The sequence below is a fragment of the Cladophialophora carrionii genome, assembly GCF_000365165.1.
Source record: "Cladophialophora carrionii CBS 160.54 unplaced genomic scaffold supercont1.1, whole genome shotgun sequence".
Lineage (NCBI taxonomy): Eukaryota > Fungi > Ascomycota > Eurotiomycetes > Chaetothyriales > Herpotrichiellaceae > Cladophialophora > Cladophialophora carrionii.
The window spans coordinates 3,570,465-3,588,298 of NW_008481816.1; the positions used below are offsets into that span (position 1 = coordinate 3,570,465).

The 17,834-nt window shown below is 55.6% G+C and overlaps 6 protein-coding genes across 6 annotated transcripts; 2 read left to right on the forward strand and 4 right to left on the reverse strand.

The window, feature by feature from the left end:
* Positions 1-1,629: 1,629 nt before the first annotated feature.
* G647_01270 (uncharacterized protein) lies at positions 1,630-3,615 on the forward strand (the record flags this gene model as incomplete). The annotated part of the gene is made up of 4 exons (XM_008724670.1): positions 1,630-2,260; positions 2,322-2,402; positions 2,452-2,500; positions 2,565-3,615. 4 exons carry the CDS (start codon positions 1,630-1,632, stop codon positions 3,613-3,615), a joined length of 1,812 nt encoding a protein of 603 aa, XP_008722892.1.
* Positions 3,616-4,018: 403 nt separating this feature from the next.
* Positions 4,019-5,400, reverse strand: G647_01271 (uncharacterized protein; the record flags this gene model as incomplete). Its single annotated transcript, XM_008724671.1, has 4 exons — positions 4,019-4,129; positions 4,210-4,611; positions 4,678-4,915; positions 5,108-5,400. The coding sequence occupies 4 exons, from the start codon at positions 5,398-5,400 to the stop codon at positions 4,019-4,021; spliced, it is 1,044 nt and encodes a 347-aa protein (XP_008722893.1).
* A 995-nt stretch (positions 5,401-6,395) lies between these two features.
* G647_01272 (uncharacterized protein) lies at positions 6,396-8,150 on the reverse strand (the record flags this gene model as incomplete). The annotated part of the gene is made up of 3 exons (XM_008724672.1): positions 6,396-6,637; positions 6,738-7,859; positions 7,916-8,150. The coding sequence occupies 3 exons, from the start codon at positions 8,148-8,150 to the stop codon at positions 6,396-6,398; spliced, it is 1,599 nt and encodes a 532-aa protein (XP_008722894.1).
* A 2,711-nt stretch (positions 8,151-10,861) lies between these two features.
* On the forward strand, positions 10,862-11,357 carry G647_01273 (uncharacterized protein; the record flags this gene model as incomplete). The annotated part of the gene is made up of 2 exons (XM_008724673.1): positions 10,862-10,946; positions 11,011-11,357. 2 exons carry the CDS (start codon positions 10,862-10,864, stop codon positions 11,355-11,357), a joined length of 432 nt encoding a protein of 143 aa, XP_008722895.1.
* Positions 11,358-11,506: 149 nt separating this feature from the next.
* Positions 11,507-12,122, reverse strand: G647_01274 (uncharacterized protein; the record flags this gene model as incomplete). The annotated part of the gene is made up of 2 exons (XM_008724674.1): positions 11,507-11,618; positions 11,683-12,122. The coding sequence occupies 2 exons, from the start codon at positions 12,120-12,122 to the stop codon at positions 11,507-11,509; spliced, it is 552 nt and encodes a 183-aa protein (XP_008722896.1).
* A 1,994-nt stretch (positions 12,123-14,116) lies between these two features.
* G647_01275 (uncharacterized protein) lies at positions 14,117-14,314 on the reverse strand (the record flags this gene model as incomplete). Its single annotated transcript, XM_008724675.1, has 1 exon — positions 14,117-14,314. One exon carries the CDS (start codon positions 14,312-14,314, stop codon positions 14,117-14,119), a length of 198 nt encoding a protein of 65 aa, XP_008722897.1.
* Positions 14,315-17,834: the final 3,520 nt, after the last annotated feature.

Genomic DNA, 17,834 nt, shown 5'->3' on the forward strand with positions numbered 1-17,834 from the left:
CACACACACACACACACACACACACACACACACACACACACACACACACACACACACACACGTCACAATGAAGTTCATCCTTCCTGTCCTTGCTACTCTGGCTTCTGCCAGCCTCACCCAAGCTCTCACCTTTGGCTATACGCAAGAGGTCACCAACACCACACCCATTGGACCACCACCTGGCCGATTTGCCAGGCGACAGGACGGCACCGCTCAAGCGGGTGGCAGTGTCTTTTGTGGGGATGTAGAGGAAACGATCGGTGGCGACAGTGGCAATCTTCCAGCAGACGGTCAATACCACTCGCTCACCTGCTCGGATGGTAACCTGATCGCGTTCAAAATCTCCGATTGCAGTGCCGATGGAAATGCCTGCGGTCAAGCGATTGCGAATGTGGCTGGAGCCGACATCGACATGAATGGGTGCACACATACCTCGGACAGTTCCATCAGCGTCCTCAATAAGTGGACCTGCACCATTTGAAGGGAAAAGGGAGATGGGTGGTAGGTACAAGTCGACCTCTCACACACACACGACCTCTTGGGGGGGTGCGAGCAGGGAGGAGTGCTGAGCCGGGGACTAATAGGCCTTGTGGGCGAGGCTGAAGGCAGAACTCATGTGACAAGCGCTGGCGCTGGTGCTCTGAAGTGATCTGGAGAGGGAATGGCAGCAGTGTGCTGCAGGACACAGCTCAACGCGAGCGTACATAATCTTTCCTTGTCAGGCCGCATAGTTACACTCCTTGGTAGCCAACTCATGTCAACTCTTCATACCCAGTTTCGAGGAACCCAGTGACCCTTGCGTCTGCCAGATCTGCTACTTACCTCGTGCCCAACATCCCCTCCTGGCAGAGCCCACTACAGAGTAAAGTAGGATCACCTAGCCAAGGACGAGTTGGACGGGTGAGGAGGTAGGTGAGTAGAAGGTGGGAGGAAGGGTGGAGGGGAGGGAGTCGTGAGTCGATGGTTTGGAAAGCGGCACGGTCGGAGATGACCGCTGAATGAGCTGCGAGCAGCTTGTCGTTCGCTGGAGGCCAAGCATGGGTTCACCCGTCAAAAATGCGCCTATACGAGAGAAAGCATGGATATCGACGCTCCTTGTAGATTCGTAGAAGAGCGGTGCGTAGGGGCCACAATGTCCCACCGTATTTCCTACGGTCGGTGCTTCTGCGTCTTCCGCCACTCAGCCCCACGTGACGCCAAGACGGTCGGGACACCATTGAGCCGCCCGTGGTATGTTGGTGACCCACTCGGTCAAGTTTGACGACTCGATCCGAGTCCTCGATCTAAGTGAAAATTCAACAACCCCTTGAAATTGGTCCGACTGCCTTATCATTGGACCATAGCGACCAGCTTGTCCGTTTTGGCTTGTCAAGGGCGTCGACGTGAATTTCAGTTGTCCCGAGATCTCGCATTATGACCCGTCCAGCCAGTCGCGGACCCAGCACGGACCCAGCATTGTGAATCATTAACTCCATTTCGTATTCAGAATTAGCTCCCAGATACGAGGCTCAGCTTCCATCATATAGTCCTATATTGGCCCAGAAGTCTTTCTCCCTTTTCTAATCATTTCCGCCAGTTGACTGACTACTGATCCGGACTTCTGCAAGCATAATTCTCTTTAGCAGGACGATGGCTGTATCAGAGGCTCAGACGTTGCCCACGGTGACAGCGGTGGAGCGAGAGCCAGAACACGGGACAGGGACACCACCTCAGCATCATAACAATGCCGACTCTACCTCGGTCTCATCTGCCTCAACCGTCCACAAGCCCAGCGAGGCTCTGAACGAGAAGAGTGAGACATTCGCCACCGACGTCCTTGAGCAAGAAAAGGGAAAGGAGGAGGAAGTGCAAGCTGATGCCGGGACCGAGACGGAAGACCATACTAACTACCCCCATGGACTCAAGCTGGTCACGCTCATCATTGCGCTTTGCTTGGCTGTCTTTCTTGTCGCTCTGGACCAGACCATCATCGCCACGGCCATCCCCAAAATCACCGACCGCTTTCGCAGTGTGAACGACATCGGGTGGTATGGGAGCGCGTATTTCCTTACGTCCACGGCGCTTCAGCCGAGCTTCGGGCGCATCTACAAGGTCTTTCAGATCAAATGGGTCTTTCTCTCCGCCATTGGCGTTTTTGAACTGGGCTCGTTGATCTGCGCCGTGGCGCCGTCCAGCACTGCCTTGATTGTCGGAAGAGCTATCGCCGGCATTGGCGTCGGCGGCATCTTTTCTGGCTCGTTGGTCATCATCGCCCATTCAGGTAAACCATCATCAAGCTCTCGGTCTTGGATCGACCCAGCAACTGACTTGCCATGTCACAGTCCCTTTGATTCGCAGACCCTTGGTCTTTGGGGTTTTCGGTGCCATGTGGGGACTCGCCAGCGTTGCCGGTCCGCTCTTGGGTACGTCCTGCTCGATCGGATCAATGCCTGGATGCTAATTCCGCCGCAGGAGGTGTCTTTACGGACAAACTCTCGTGGAGGTGGTGCTTCTACATCAAGTGAGTATACCCATACTACTTCCCACGCAGCGTACCATGCAAACTAACAGCCGTCTTTCTTCAGCCTCCCCATCGGCGCCTTCTCTGTTGTCGTGGTTCTCTTCGTCCTCCACATCCCTCAAGACCCCAAGCTGTCAGAGAAGCCCCTCCTCAAGCGAGTGATGGAACTCGACCTCATTGGCGCTGGCATTCTCATCCCTGCGATCATCATGCTGCTGCTCGCCGTGCAGTGGGGCGGCTCAACCTACGCGTGGAGCAACTCCCGGATCATCGGCCTCTTTGTTGGCGCGGGTCTCATGCTCGTCCTTTTCTCCATCTCCCAGTGGCGACTGGGCGAGGCGGCCACGATTCCTCCGCGCCTCCTCAAGCAGCGCACCCTGATGGCGGCCTGTGCCTTTGTCTTCTTCTTCGGCGCCGGTATCTTCATCCTGATGTACTACCTCCCGCTCTACCTCCAGAGCGTCAAGGGATCCTCGCCGACCGAGTCCGGCATCCAGATCTTGCCACTCATGCTTTCCACGGTCCTGACATCCATCATTGGCGGCATTATGGTCACGATAATCGGCTACTACACTCCCATCCTCATGGGCGCATCCGCGCTCATGGCCGTCGGCTACGGCCTGATCAGCACCTGGACCGTCGACTCGCCTTTCGGCGAATGGTTCGGCTACCAAATCGTGGCGGGTCTCGGCGCCGGCTTCGGCTTCAACCTTCCCCTGGTGGCCGTGCAGACGGCCCTCCCCATGGCGGATATCCCACAGGGCACCGTCCTGCTCATGTTCTGCCAGTCACTGGGCGGTGCGCTCTTCATTGCTGTCGGACAGTCGGTCTTCTCCAACGGCCTAGTCGAAGGTGCCGCCAAATATGCGCCGGACCTGGATCCGCAGTTTCTCCTCCGCACGGGCGCCACGGCCATCCGCAGCGCGCTGGAGCAGAGCGGAATGGAGGGCGAGCTCCGCCAGGCCATCCAAGCGTACGTCTACGCACTGAAGGATTGCTATCGGGTGTCCGTTGCGGTGTCGTGCGTGGCGTTCATTGCGTCGTGCTTGTTGGAGTGGAAGAACGTGAAGAAGGCAAAGCAGGGCGGCGGAGAGGCTATCCCGGTGATGGCATAGGCGCCCAGCTGTTCAAGACCTGGGGCCTGTATCGGTTGAATTGGATTCTCAGCTTGTGTCATTTCTCCACTTCTGACTCTTTTGGTATCTAGAATAGACACCGTAGACTCTGTACGGAAAGAGATGCCTAAAATACGAATTTACGGTCTCATGTGCCACATTCAAGCTTGAATCTAGTCAGCACCTATCGAGGGCACTCTGGTACGGTATGGTCGTGCCTACGTGTGCACACTGAGCACCCACGGCACCAACGAGGTCAGCGACTAAACTGGCGCATTCGTCGTCGAGATCGTCGCCATCACGGCCATGGGCTTGTTCTTGTCCTTTGGTCTCCTGATCTTCTCGCAAGTGCAAGCACTCTGCATTCCGTACGTCGATCTCGCGAGGAGGCCCTTCGAAGGCCTTACGAAGGGTAATAATCGAGCTTGTACTCGCTCAGTTCTCCCAACGTGTGGATCGGGATGCCGGCAACCTTGAGCCGTTCCAGCTCCTTCTTCTTCATTTCTTCCTGCATCTGTTCGCACCTAAGTCAGTTTGTGCTTGCTTGCTTGCTTCGCAGGAAGAACCACCGCGGAGAGGAGATGTCGCACATACCTGAATCCGTCCGCCCGCCGCGGACAGCAATTCCCTCGGCCCTGTGATCTTCCAGTCCGGCAAGCCTTGGGGCCGGCCGAGATCCTTCAAGGTCTTGGCCTCGACGAGGCTATAGTTGCCGTCGGCGCGATTATAGTTGAAGGGCTCCTTCAGCGCGACGGGCGGGTTGGTGATGATGCGGACTTGGCGCAGCAGGTTTTTCGACGCCGAGTGCAGCATGAAGGGATGCAGGAAGTACACGTCCCCCACCTGGCCCGTGGCCTCGTGGAAGGACTCGTCGCGGCAGAGGGTCGGGTCGCGCACCCATGAATTCCACAGCTCGCGGCGCTGCGGGTTGGACTTGGGGATCTCGGGCGAGCCGCGCTCGGCGAGGTACGGTGTCGCGCCTTGTGGGAGGTCGTACTGGATTGAGAGAGGCATGTGTCAGGGTACCCTATAGCGAGGCGGCGGAACAGCACCCTCACTCACCAATCTTTGAGCCACCAGCTTGATTCCGTCGGTGCAGATGACGGTCCCGCCCCCTTTGGGCTTGATCTCGGTGAACAGCGGGATCACCAGCAGGGCCTGCTCGGGCGAGTCGAGGTAATGCGTGAACCAGTCACCGTCGCAGTGCCAGTTGTCCAGCGTGCGGTAGTCGAGCTCGTCCGTGGCCTTGTACTCGGGCTTCCCCAGGTTCGGGATCCAGCCGTCCTTCCAGTTCTTGCACCTGTTCGCCGGAGAATGAGAAAGGAAGTCAACATGATGGTTTCTCACTCCCTGCATCATGTTCCTTGAACACAACCTCAGAGGGAAAGACAAATGATGGACGCGCTGGAACTCCTGCATGATGTCCCTTGAACACAACCTCACAGGGAAACAACTGGGAAGGGGCGCGCTAGGTTACAGTGAAGGTACGTACCAATCTGCCACGCGATCCTCGCCGCCGACCAACTCACACATGGCGGCGTACGCCTTTGGCGCGTGATCCTTGACCGAAATGACCGTGTGGCCTGGCATGTTGAGCTTCTCCGTCGGCCACGTCGACTTGTCGTTGGGATCGGCGCCCAGGCGCGTCCAGATCGAGCTTGTCCACCGGTCGGCAAACTCGCGGGAGAAGCAGTTCTCAACCTTGACAAAGCCATGGTCCATCCAATGCTGCTTCTGCTCCTCCGTCAACTTGTAGTCGGTCCATTCTTGGATCTTGCCCGGCATGGTTGCTTCGCTGGATGACTTTATCTCTAGAAATTTAAAAAAAAAAAAAAGGCGCGCTCTCTCTCTCTTCACACCTCTGTCTGTGGCAGCCTTAGTCTGGGGTTTTTGGGATGTTCTCACATCAAATGCATCGTCTCAGGGGGCCCGAGCCCAGACGACCGAGCTATAAGTCCTCGCGGATCCACGCAGGCAGCCAGTGATCCGAGGATCCGAATTGAATGGATGGACGGACGAACTGCACGGAGTCATCAAACACGGCATACTGTGCCACAGAAACAGGCATTGCGGGCGACGGCGCACTCAATGCTGCTGATGCGTCAAATCCTCGCGCGCGGATGCTATTAGCCTAAATGGAGGGGGGATCAAAGCACCAATGTCGTCTGTACGGAGTACTCGTACCTGATACGGCATCAGCCTGACATTCTGAAGCGTCAGTGCTCCAAGGAAATCCCCCGCAACCGGAGACCTCTCCACGCGGACTTCTTACGATGTGGAGGTGGGATATCAAGATGAAAGTCTGGAGGCTGAGATCCTGTACTGAGTACAGTAGCTGCACTATCGCTGGGGCCACAATTTAGCCGAGACTCCTCGCCCTGTGTACCCAGTACCAAGTACATCCCCCTAGTCCCTATGGCCAGGGTACCGATCGGGGAGTCACCGGGACCGTTGACCTCGTTAGAACCCTGGGGCTCAGCATTATCATGTTCGACAGACAGCAGACGGGTTACTATACTAGCCTTACGCGTTGACGGGATGCCACGAGGATGAGCTTTGATATATTCAGATTTTGTGATGTAGAGATCGAAATGTAACCTATTCACCCGGCTACATTGATAGACTGCTCCTCCCTAACCCTTCTCCTTCCCCGTTCATGGCGGTGCTAGTCTCTTGCGACGAGAGCACCACCCAGTAGTCACTCATTCTCTCTTGCCCATACATTAGGCATTCCACCCCGCATCGTCTATGAGGTGCTGCACAGGACCATAGATCTATTCTCACTTGCTCTCCTCACGAACAGTAGTCACGGCCACCTCAACGTTGCCCTTGGCGCCCCGGTCGATGAGTTCCTTCCCCGAAACATTCGCATCATCACCGTCGAAGAGCCGAGCTATCTCTTCGAGAGTCGGTCCCTTTGTCTCCACAAAATAGAAGTAAATAATGGCGATCTCGCAGACCAGAATGGCGATGTAGACGAAGTAGAACTTCCAGTTCAGATGCTCGAGACCGATAGGGTTGACTGTCCGGTGGAAAATGTCAGCCGTCGCCGCTGAGCGCAAAGTACGTAGGTTTTGCGCCGAATAAGACAAGTAAGAAAACACACACACACACACACATACCGTACTGGTTGAAGACGGAAGCGAGGGCCTTGCACGCGTACAGGCACGCAATCCCCTTGGCGCGGAGATTGAAAGGGAGGATCTCGACCGGGTACGCGACCGTCAGGCCCGGCCATGCGAGCCCTGCAGCGCCATTAAACAGGAAGATCATCCCGATCACGGCCTTGCCGACGCTGGCGGACTGGGTCTGAGCATACACGGCGGAGCAGCCGGTCCACACGGAGAAGGCGAGCAGCATGCCCACCCCGGCCGCGAGGAAGAGAGGCTTTCGCCCGACTCGGTCGACGAGGAACGCCGCGCTGAGGGCCATGAGGAATGACCAGATGGAGAGGCCGCCGTTGATGATGCTCTGGTCGTACGAGCGGGTGATGCCGATGGTGTTCAAGATGCTGTGCAGGTAGTAGCTGATCAGGCCGTTGCCGGAGCATTGCGAGAAGAAGGCCGTCAGTGCGATCAAGGCCAGTCTCTTGCGGTTGCCCGGCGTCTTGAAGAACATGTGCCAGCCGTTGCGCGAGTTTTCCTTCTCCAGCCGGATCGTCTCTTGGATCTCGTAGAATTCCGACGCCACGAACCGGTCGTTGACGTCTCCAGCGCCGTGGTATTTGACCAGAACCGCGAGGGCTTCGTCGTGGCGGTCTTTGGACACGAGCCAGCGCGGCGATTCTGGCAGGAACCACACGAGCAGCAGTTGGATGCCGGGCATGAGCACCTGGAGGCTGTTCGGGATGATCCATCCGGTATTGGAGTCATATTTGACGGTTCCGAAGACGGTCCAGGCGGCCACGATGGCACCCACCGCGTAGATCACATTATACAGCGTGGTCATGCGGCCTCGGTGTTGAGGGTAGATCAGCTCGGTGACCAGCACGGGAGCGCTGCCTTGGGAGATATTGGCGCCCAGACCAACCAAGAACCGACCCCCGATGAACCGGCCGTCATGGTTGGCTGCCGGTACGACCATGATGATGGTGCCGACGAAGATAATGACAATACCCAACGACACGCCTACTCTGCGACCGAAGAGGTCTGAGATGTAAGCCGAAAAAGGAAGCGCAGACAGACCGCCCAGATTGTAGCTGGCGTTGAATAGTCCGATCCTAGAGCCTTTGGGGTGATTGTAATCTGAACCTGTTAGCGTCGGGCGAGCAATGAAAGAGACATGGGACCTGTGGACATACAGTCCTGCCATGGCAGCAGAGTCTGTAGGCCGTTGAGGAGACTGCTGTCATAGCCATTGGTGGTGGCGGACAGAAACAGGATCGGGATCATGAGATAAAGACGCCGAAGGCCTTTGTGCTTCCACCAGGTGACTTTTGGAATCGCAAGGCCTTGGACATGTTCTTCCGCATAGAGACCGACATTACTTTTGTCGAGAGCTGGGAGCTCAACATGCTCAATGTCGCTTTTGCTCATGGTTGTTGCTATGGTCGAAGGAACGCGATGAGTGCGGGATTGACTTCAGACTTGTGGCCACAACAATTCATATGTCGAAGAGACCAATTCGTTTTGTCCCGAATGTTCACCTGGATCGTCCATCGGGATGGAGATGCCTATTAGCAGTTGCCAAATAGCCTGTTTCGAGCCGTGTCTATCGCGAGTCTCCATTCTGTTTGGTTTCGTAGTTGCAAGCAAGCGTAGCTGCACCAAAGCACTAACGTGGATTCCCCGCAAATAGATGTCTTGCGTCCCTGGTCATTCTGGGGCTCCAATGGAGCGACGATGCCGATCATCACTTTTGTGGAGTTTCCGGTGTGTTTGTCGTCGAGAGAGAGCAATATCGTGGATAAGTCGGCTACCGGAATCGGCCAGACTTTCCCCTGGGGTTCGGAGAGTGGCCGCTCGAGATGTGACTGCGGTGATGCAGTCGGCCCTGATTCTGCATCGCAATTTTCATGCTCAAGACCGTAATGGAAATGATGCGCTTGCTAGACCGTATGTTCTCTGCCACCTGCGTCGAGAAGACCTAGTACGAAACTTGGGCGGCTAGCACTCTGCAACCAGGGTCGAACGCCCTGTTGGAGAGCCTTAGAGTTGCGCTCGACCCCACGGCTCGGTGTCTTCGAACGTGAAATGGCTGCAAACCGGAGTGTATAGCGGTGCCCGAGCCAACACACGGATGTGGATGAAGTTATGCTGATGTAAACTGCGAATCAGCGGACGTGAAGCTGCACGATCGAGCTCCCCCAAACCTGGGCCCATCGGACAAGCCGCTGGTGGCGCTCGATGCTGTCGATAACACCCAAGTGTCCGTGCCTTCTTAGTATCCGACCAGTAATTGGGACCACAAGTTTGGGGATAAAGGCTGGTCGTTATACCAAACCTTCTTGTATCCAATGTACATCGGACATGGCGACAATTTCCCTGGATTTCGGTTGGAGTGATGGTTATAGGGGTCTTTGCCCAGTGTATTCCTTGACCTTTGTTCACGATGCATATCCGCCCGCACAAGCCATTGTTGTCGACTGGCCGGGCTACCAAAGATGAGATCTGATACATTCGCCACGGTCGGGCCCAGACGTCATACGCTCTTCGGTTTCGACGCCGTTTGAGATTCAGATGGCAAGATATTGGATTTAGCAATGAAGGAAACTGCTTCTCTGTCAACTGCGATGCGCACAACTTGGCAGGCCGGAGTCCATCCTTCAGGGTTCGAGCCGGTGCAGGCAGACCAAGACGGGGCCCGGAGGTTCTGGTTCCGAGGTCGAGCGACATATTGAAGTACTACAGAGTGCTCTATCGAGCTGCTCCGAAAGCGACTTCCCCTCCTGGAGTCCGGCAGTCGTGTCACGCCCCTCCCATGAGCGAGCTGGCGGCCAATCTTGCAATGACAGAACGACCATCGGACCTCGCGACAAGTGCATATCAAGAGTAGCCGCTGACAATGCGGAGCTGGATGGATGGACAGCGTCTGCTGAATCCCGCGGCCGGTACCCTCCAGTAGCTCTGAAGCCGCCATTGTCGTCGGGCTGGAGATGGCATATTCGGTCGGTGGTATTATTCGTTCTTCATCGGAAAGCGCCCAGCTCCCCGCGCACGCAGGAGTCATGACCCATATCGCAGACCTGATCCCAAGCAGAACGAAGCATATTCAGTCCATGTCCGTTGTGGCGTTGTCATTGTTGGAAGCATGAATGCAGACAGGTAGGTGATAGGTATCGCGATTGACACCAGCTCTGTAGGCGTGGGTATGTTGTCCAAAACGGGATTCTAGGTGCCCCTCAAGAGCGACATGATATTGCTGTTCTTGACGTGCGCCGTCGGTGTGATCAGTACTGTATGAGTCGACGGCCGGCAAGTCGCGCATTTCCAGATTAACTCTTCGTGGCTCGAAGGGACGACTGCAGGCGAGCAGTCACTGTTGGTAGGCCCATCGGTGCGTCGACGGTTATTGCGTGCCAATATGCCTTCTGGAGAAGTAGAACTGGAATTCACTCGTAACAGAGAGCAGTGCGACAATGTTCTCCGCGCCTGGGACGTGGTGAGAATACAGGCTGAGACATGCACTTTGACCTGAAGCTCTCATGGCTCTAAATCGGTGCCCTCACTGCTGATGCGTCGGGCTTGATCCTGCCAAGTCGATCCCTGGAGTGGGTAGGTTGACATGTTGGTCCTCTTGCACGCCATTTCATGATGCCACATGCCAGACCTTGAAAAATAATTAAGAGAGCCACGAGCCCAGGCCAACAACCAATCGTGGTCACATCTGGATGAGTGAACCGTGAGATGTGGGGTAAGGAAATGCTAAGCCCTTGCTCACCGACACGCCGCTTCAGGAACGAACCTCAGGCACTGTTGTCTTGGCTACAGTATTGTAGTACAGGAGTGTCGGGATTGACTTCGTGCTGACTGCAGAGTGCATATGTACTGCACACTGTGCGCAGTGCAGACGATAGTTTCTCAGGCCTTTCTTCCCATCACCGAGCAAGACCATCTCACCGACAGCCGAGTCCCAGGACTTTTCCAAGCACTTGACAGCTTCGTCTTCGTTTCGCCATAGTAAAGAAGTTTCTCTTTTTTCCTGTTCCTGTTGCTATTCTTCTGACTCCCCAGGCACGGCCACGATCCAGAGCGCGCGAATCCCAACCTTCTTGTCCCTTCAGCATCCGTGACCAAAACCGTCAAAGATGGCCCCCATCGCTGCCATCCTCTGCGGCCGCGAGCCAAAAATGGCACAAGCCATGATCAAGATCCTGGCCCCCAAAATTGAAGGTTTGTCATTCCTGTCCCCTCGCGCGCAAAGGCAGGTTCCGAATTGACTGGAGGTGGCGGCCAGTCGTCCACGTGTGCACCTCTCGAGACACGGCGGTGTCGGAAATTCCGGCCTTGCTTAGAGGAGAAACAACAGCGCCGTCGTCAGGGTTGGGAGCCAATGCCGAGGGGAGTGCTCGGAGCGACGTTTCTCTCATCATCATCGGAGGAGGCTACCCAAAGGATGACGTCCAAGCGATCAAGGAAGCCGCAGATGCGGTCAAGCCGCTGCCGTTGTTCTGCGCCGATGTCAGCAAGACGGCTGGCTCGGGACCTCCGCCGCCGGACATGATCAAGAAGAGAATCATCGATAGCATTGAGAAGGAGGAGAAAGGTGAAGGGGAATGGGCTCCTGGCGTCTACATGTACTGAGGATAGGGGCGAAACTCGGGCTCTGGGCGGCCAGAGAAGACCAGAATGTGCTCCTGCAGAGCTTGGACAGATGCAAGAAGTATGGGACCAGTCGCGAGTGCTACAGAGTAGAAGAAAGGGTCGACAGGTATTTCCATTTTTACCTCGGGCTACAACTGGACCACCTCGATATTCGTGGTGACGTTCCCTCGGGTGGCTCGTGAATAAGGACACACTTCTTTGGCCTTTTCAATCACCTTTTCCAGATCCGTCTTGTTCAGCCTGCAGAAACAAACGTTGGTTAGCTCGTTGCTTGCTTGCCCTACGCCGTCGCGAGAGGACCTACCCTTTTACGCTAACCTTCATATCCACCCTGATCCCCATGTCTAGCTTCTTCATATCTCCCACGAGATGTACTGTTGTTTCCACAATACTGTCCTCCTTCTTCTCTGGCATCTGAACCTTGAGGCTTATTGCCGAGGCGTTCATGGCAGACTGAAAGCAGGCGCCATATCCAGCAGCAAATAGCTCTTCTGGGTTTGTTTTGCCCTTGTCCCCCGACCCGCCTAGAGCTTTGGCCATGGTGAGGTCGACATTCAGATCGTCGCCTTCGACGTGGCCGGTGCGAGCGCCAACAACTTTGGCATGGGCGGAGTAAAGGACCGGGGCTGTGTCGGTGTTGAGGTGCCTAAGAGAGGTCCGGATCGGGTGAATCTGGACGGTTCGAGGTGTGGCTCGCAGGGGAGCTCGACTCGCAGATGCGTACAGGGCGCGGATGGCTGCCATGTCATCGACTTCTGTTTGGGTATTTGACGAGACTAGACACGAGATGCAGAGAGATCGGAAACAGATTTCAATTGAGAGGAACTATACTGTACCTGGAGTTAAACCCTGCAGAATCGATGCATCAGTCCCGACTCGATTACGTGCTAGACTTTTCGACAGAAGGTTCAGAAGTGTTTATTGATTTGCGTCATGACTTCTGTTTCTGGTATGTCCACTTGCTGCATCAGAACAGGGAATCCGCATGGCTGTGCAGGTGGTATTTTGCTAGGCAAAGGCCGTTGATGAAGTGCGAACGCATCGAATGTGAATAAATCGCAGATGGACAGCCTCCTTCACCGTCCGAGGCTCACTGGAGGGAGAAAAAGGACTTCGCAGACGTTGGACACGTGGCCGAGGATTCGCGATTGCGTGCCACAAGTCCTGCGATGATTTGCAGATGTTGCCAGCACCCAGGTGTCGCCCCGGACCGCAAGTAACCGATTATCAGAGCTCTCGATAGGTACAACAGTCGCTGCAAGGGCCGTCGGACTCATGGGGTAGCAGATGGAGCAGGATCTTTGGTCGTGACGAGTAAAAGACGTCTTCATGCACGGTACTTCGGCGGCTACTGCAGCTAACGGGAACTGCAGGTCATGTCCTCAGGCGAGTAGCATTCGCTGTTGCGTGCAGAGAACCTCCACAGGTCGCTGTCGTGGCATGCAGTAGTCGTTGCCAGCTGTAAGGTACGTACTGGACTGAGCGATCGGGGAAAGGTCGCAGCGAGACACAAGCGACTTTTAAGTGCGTGCATGGCCCTTTGGTTTGCCGCGCACCGCGTCTCGTTGCCCTGGAGCTCGGAGACGGCCGGCCATGCCGGAGAGCAGTACGCGTACCTGACCGGTGTAAGCAATTCTGGGCCGGAGGCATACTGTGTACATCGTAGTCTTCGTAGCGGTGCTGATTTGTTCGCAGCAAGTTCAATACCTCCAGGATAATTGCTCATCATCCCGAACCAAAAGTTCCGCCAAGTCAGCTTCTTTGAATCGGATTGAGGGCGCTCGGCAGATTTCAGCGGCGCAGACATCACTGGAAGAGTCGTGGATGACTCCTGGAGTGACCATTCGAGTCTGGCGCCTCACACTGGTCTATCGCCGGTGACCAAGGCAGAGACCCCCTAGCCCCAAATTGCAGGAGCTTGCCAGGGTCCCTGCACGGGTGTAACCACCGAATGGAGATGCTCTTCTTGTTCGCTTGACTCAATCCGACTCGACGAGGTGTGCCCACTGCGTCGGGCGCAGCTAGAAGCAAAAGGAGCTAAGCCGCCGCCTCACCCGTCCCGCTTGATTGGAGGCCGATGCTGTGCCACGATTGGATGCTCTGTATGACGATCTTACATAGTACGCTTCTGCAGAAATGCTTTGGGCTGCTGTGATCGACGCCGAAGAAGGGTGAGACGGGAATCAAAGCGCCTCTGTTGCCCTGGGCGAAGGAAGGGTGAGATGGACTCGCGCATGCCTGAAAAATTAGAGCGACCACGTTGAGCTGAACGCGACTTTGTTACGCCTTTGCAATCTCGGGGCGGACCCATGATGGTTTTATCGATAGGCTGAAGATACGATCCCGCAATCGATAAAGGCAAGCTTTGCGAGCGATAAACAATGCTCTGTATTCCGTAGAGTACATTCCAGACTTGCGTCCTTCTCTTTCTATGGTTCTCAATATCTATGACATGAGCGAGGCCTGGGACAGTAGCCAGTGCCTCAAAAGTGGTACAGAAATGGGTTGAATGGCAATCCGCGACCCTGTGACATAAGAAACGCTTGAGCGATAGCTTCCCGTACTCTTCGAGAGTGGTGATAACCGTGGCAATATCCCAACACCAATTCCCTTTTGCTGCATAGTGGCCTTTCTCCAGCCTAACCCATGAAACTCCTTCGCTTGGTATCAAAGTCCCTCGTGCAAAAACCATTCGTGTAGACGTTGCGTGTTGATGTTCAGTGCTTGTTGGATCAAGATCACGTCCATCTGTTGTGGCTCATGCCGGCTGACCGAAGAGGCTCGTCGCGGGTGACGGTGTTATGGTGGATGACAATGACCTCGCGTTTGATGGGCTTGCGAGGCTCCTTCCGCTCTGGTCGTTCTCTTCGCGAGTCGTGGTAGATTCTCTCGCCAGCGCTGCTGGAGCCTGAGGAGCTGTGATACTGTGCAGGCATCTTGTTGGTTGGTGGTTGGGTTGTCTGACTCAAGGAGGATTTGGCTGCTGTTTGTATGCCTCTAGGCCGCGTTGTCGAAGTAACGGAGGTCACTCCAGCAACAGTAGACGGAGTGTTTGTATTCCTGGTGGGAGGTGGAAGTGTTGTATGATTCAAGGCTGGGATGCTCAAGGCGTTGTCTGATGGGAAGTCTGGAAGGCTGGTTCGGGGTATTTGGGTATTTGTGGCGATGTTCTAAAAGTGGTGACAGTTGATGGAGGTGGGGGCGAGTTCCAAGAATGTTGCTAGTATTTAAGGGGTGATGGATTGCGCTGAAGGAGTCTGGCGGAGGGCCTGTGGCGTCGGAGAACTGGTTGTCAAAGTGATGACAGAGGATGCTGATCGAGGAGGAATTGAGTGTCTTATATGAACTGAAGTGACTCAGTGCGATGCAGGCCTATTGAGACACTGAAGCCTGGTGAAATGGGTTCGCATCAGGCAGACTCCCAAATTGGTATCTAGCATCAGGCAACGAGAGCTAAGCCTTGCTTGCCAGGAATGACTGGGATGACGAGGACGGGGTCCTCGGGTAAGAAGGTCGCAGCAGTACCCCAGTAGCCAGCAGAATGGTGGCTTGAAAGACGGCAGCATCCGCAGTAAGGCGAGACGAACCCAGCACTCTTGCAAGCAGATGAAGGTGTGGATGCGAAAGGGGCGACTGTGGTAAAGAAGGCTGTGGAAACCGTGGCGGGCTGTGGAGACGTGGATTGGCACCGGCAGGCAGGTGGACAGAAGTGTCAAACAGACCAGTGCCCAGTGGACGATCAGGCAGCACCATCGTCACGCTTGGGAGCTCGTGTTCAGCAAGATTGACCGGTCTACGGGAAGCTGTGAGGGTGGATTGATTGGGCAGCTATTGCAATTGTCTTTGTGTCGGAAAGGGTTAAGATGAGACACATTGGCAGCCGGGGACCGATACTGGTGATACTGTCACGGTGGATGACGTTCCTGGCAATGCGAACAAGTGAAAGCGCCTTTGGGTTTGGCTAGCCATCAGTCCAGGCATGCCGCCAACCAGCGCGTAGCCGAAGCTCGCGCTGTCACCAGGAGCCGGGAACGAAGAACCGCAGGGCTAAGGTTGACCTGCAGGCGAGTGGCTCTTAACTGGAAGGGGCAGGGGATTTGCAGCTTTAGGCGCGGCTTGGGTGCAGGTATCCAGCTGAGCTGTCAGTGGCCTCCCACTGCAAATGTCCATCAGATTTCACGCCTATCCGGCGCACTTTGTTCCTGCAGATGCGGCAAAAATCAAACAGGTGTCCACTTCTTCTCTTGCGCGTGATTGCACCCTGCACATGAAAAGTTGTCTCGAACCTTTTTTCACCTGTCGCCGTGGCTTTTGGGTTTGCCACCGTAGCATCGACAACCCGAGCACAGTCGACCAGTCCACACTGAAGCCCACTGATACGAATCCTCCCTCGGCTCCGGGAAGCGCCCACCCTTCGAAACTGCAGCGGGATTGCTCAGGTGATCACAGCCCGTGGGCCCAGCACTGGCGCCTCTTTTTGAAAGCGGCACTTTAGAGTCACCAATGCGGCACGACAGCCTCAAGCGGGCTCAGAATGGCCACCTCACGAAGCGCCTAAGGAAGTTCGGAACACTCTTCCATGACCTACTGTGTACGTACACCCCTGCGCCGGAACTGTGTACTGGGTATATGGCCATGGCTCCTTGGCTGATACTCTCTAAAATATACACGGTACTACGTACTCCGTCGTAACCCCCCGAGCCTCACCCGCCTCGTCCGCCATGTTGGGGGCGTCTCAGCCCCCGAGAGGAGGCCCCCTACTGTGTACTCCGTACACCACAGTGGAAGGAAAGTCGCGGGCGCCACATCTCACCGCCTGCGCCACAAGTTCGTACCACATCCGTCGTCTCCATCATTGCTGGACTTCCATTGCAGCTTGGACAATTGGGGTGCACTTCGCCTTGCATCGTCCAAAGGTAGGATCGCACGAACAGAATTCCCACCGCCGTGGCTTCCCAGTCAGCATTCCTGCTGGTCGATGCTACGAGTAGCCAGTGCCGCTGCCGGTTTCCTTGTGAAGTTGGGGCGCATCTTCGCCGCCCAATTGTGGATTCGGATCCTCTCTAGCATACTCCGTACGGAGTAGCTTCAAGCTTCGCGCCGTTGACCGAGCCTCAACCAATTTTCCGCTCAGACGATCCGCTGCTCGTTTGTGTCGATCGCTGTACGTTTCCGCTCAGGGTGAAGCGGAAGTGGTATGGGTCGGGCGCAAGCGACCGGAGCCCTCACTTCATGACAGCTAGAGCATTAAACATCCGCGTGCTCAAGAAGAGGCGTTTCGCCACCGGCACGTACAATATCTGGGTGGAATTTGTCCGGGGCAGAGATACGACGCCTCTGTACTTTCTGCTCCTACTATGCTTTCTAGGGCGATAAGTCAGTTTGTGCCCAACGAGAGTGCCGATCATGTCGGCTTGGACCAAGACACCCAAAAAATACCCATGGATGTCTGGCTGGGCTATCACCTCATTTCAGGTCTTGACGGAGGGTACAGAGAGTATTGCACGGGCAGCTTTGCGCCCACATGGTGGATGGCTCCTCTGGCCTTCCTAAGTGTGAGCGACGACCGGTCTCTTCTCGTCATCTTGCATGCAGCACTCCTGAGTTATACACGGCATGCAGTGATGCGCCCACACGCTGGCCAGTTTGACCTCCACATCTTTTTGTTGCTTCCGTGAGGAGCTCATTGTTGGTACTATCGCTGACCTCTTGGGTAGACTCCAGCGTCGCTGCCCAAAATTACCGACCGAGCATCGAAACCAGCTTCAAGCAGGTGTATGGTTTCTTCTAGTCGTTTTCGATTCCTAGGCGTCGAGTCGACGATGCCGGGCTAGCCGACCTGATGGGCCTTGGAGATCCCGCGAGCTGCTGCCCAACACGTCTTACATGAATATCCTCACCGACAGGAAATGACGTCGACCGGTATACTCGTACGCAGAGTATGGTAATATCCGACAGGGAAAACCCCTGGCGGCTGCCCGGAGCAAGACAGCCTATGAGACTGCAGACGCCGTGCCTCGTTCCTGCTGGAAACGCGGAACATGGGCGCTCATTAGTGTGCCCCTTGGGCCGCGTTGGCAATGAGTTAGGAGGAATACATGCCGAGCTTTAGGCAAGGTGAGGCGTGCATAGAGCCCCCTCGCCTCGGCTGTGTGCCTATCTCGATGATTTCGATTCCTCCCTTTGTAAGTTCTGAAACGGATGAGCCCAATGTACCTCATGCTCACAGCAGTCAATGGCGTCCACCCGGCTCGTCCTCTACGCAGTCCTTTCATGGTCTCGACGTGCATGAGGCTACAAAGGACTGTCTGTCGCCACGGCTAGGCTACGTCGAGTCCCTACGGACTGAGGATGCCTCAGCTTCATTGGGTGGCTACCGACCGCAAGGACCCGTCCCAGGACTGCTGTTGAGTCTCTAATGAATAGTGGAAGACAGAGCCTCACACCCAGACGTTG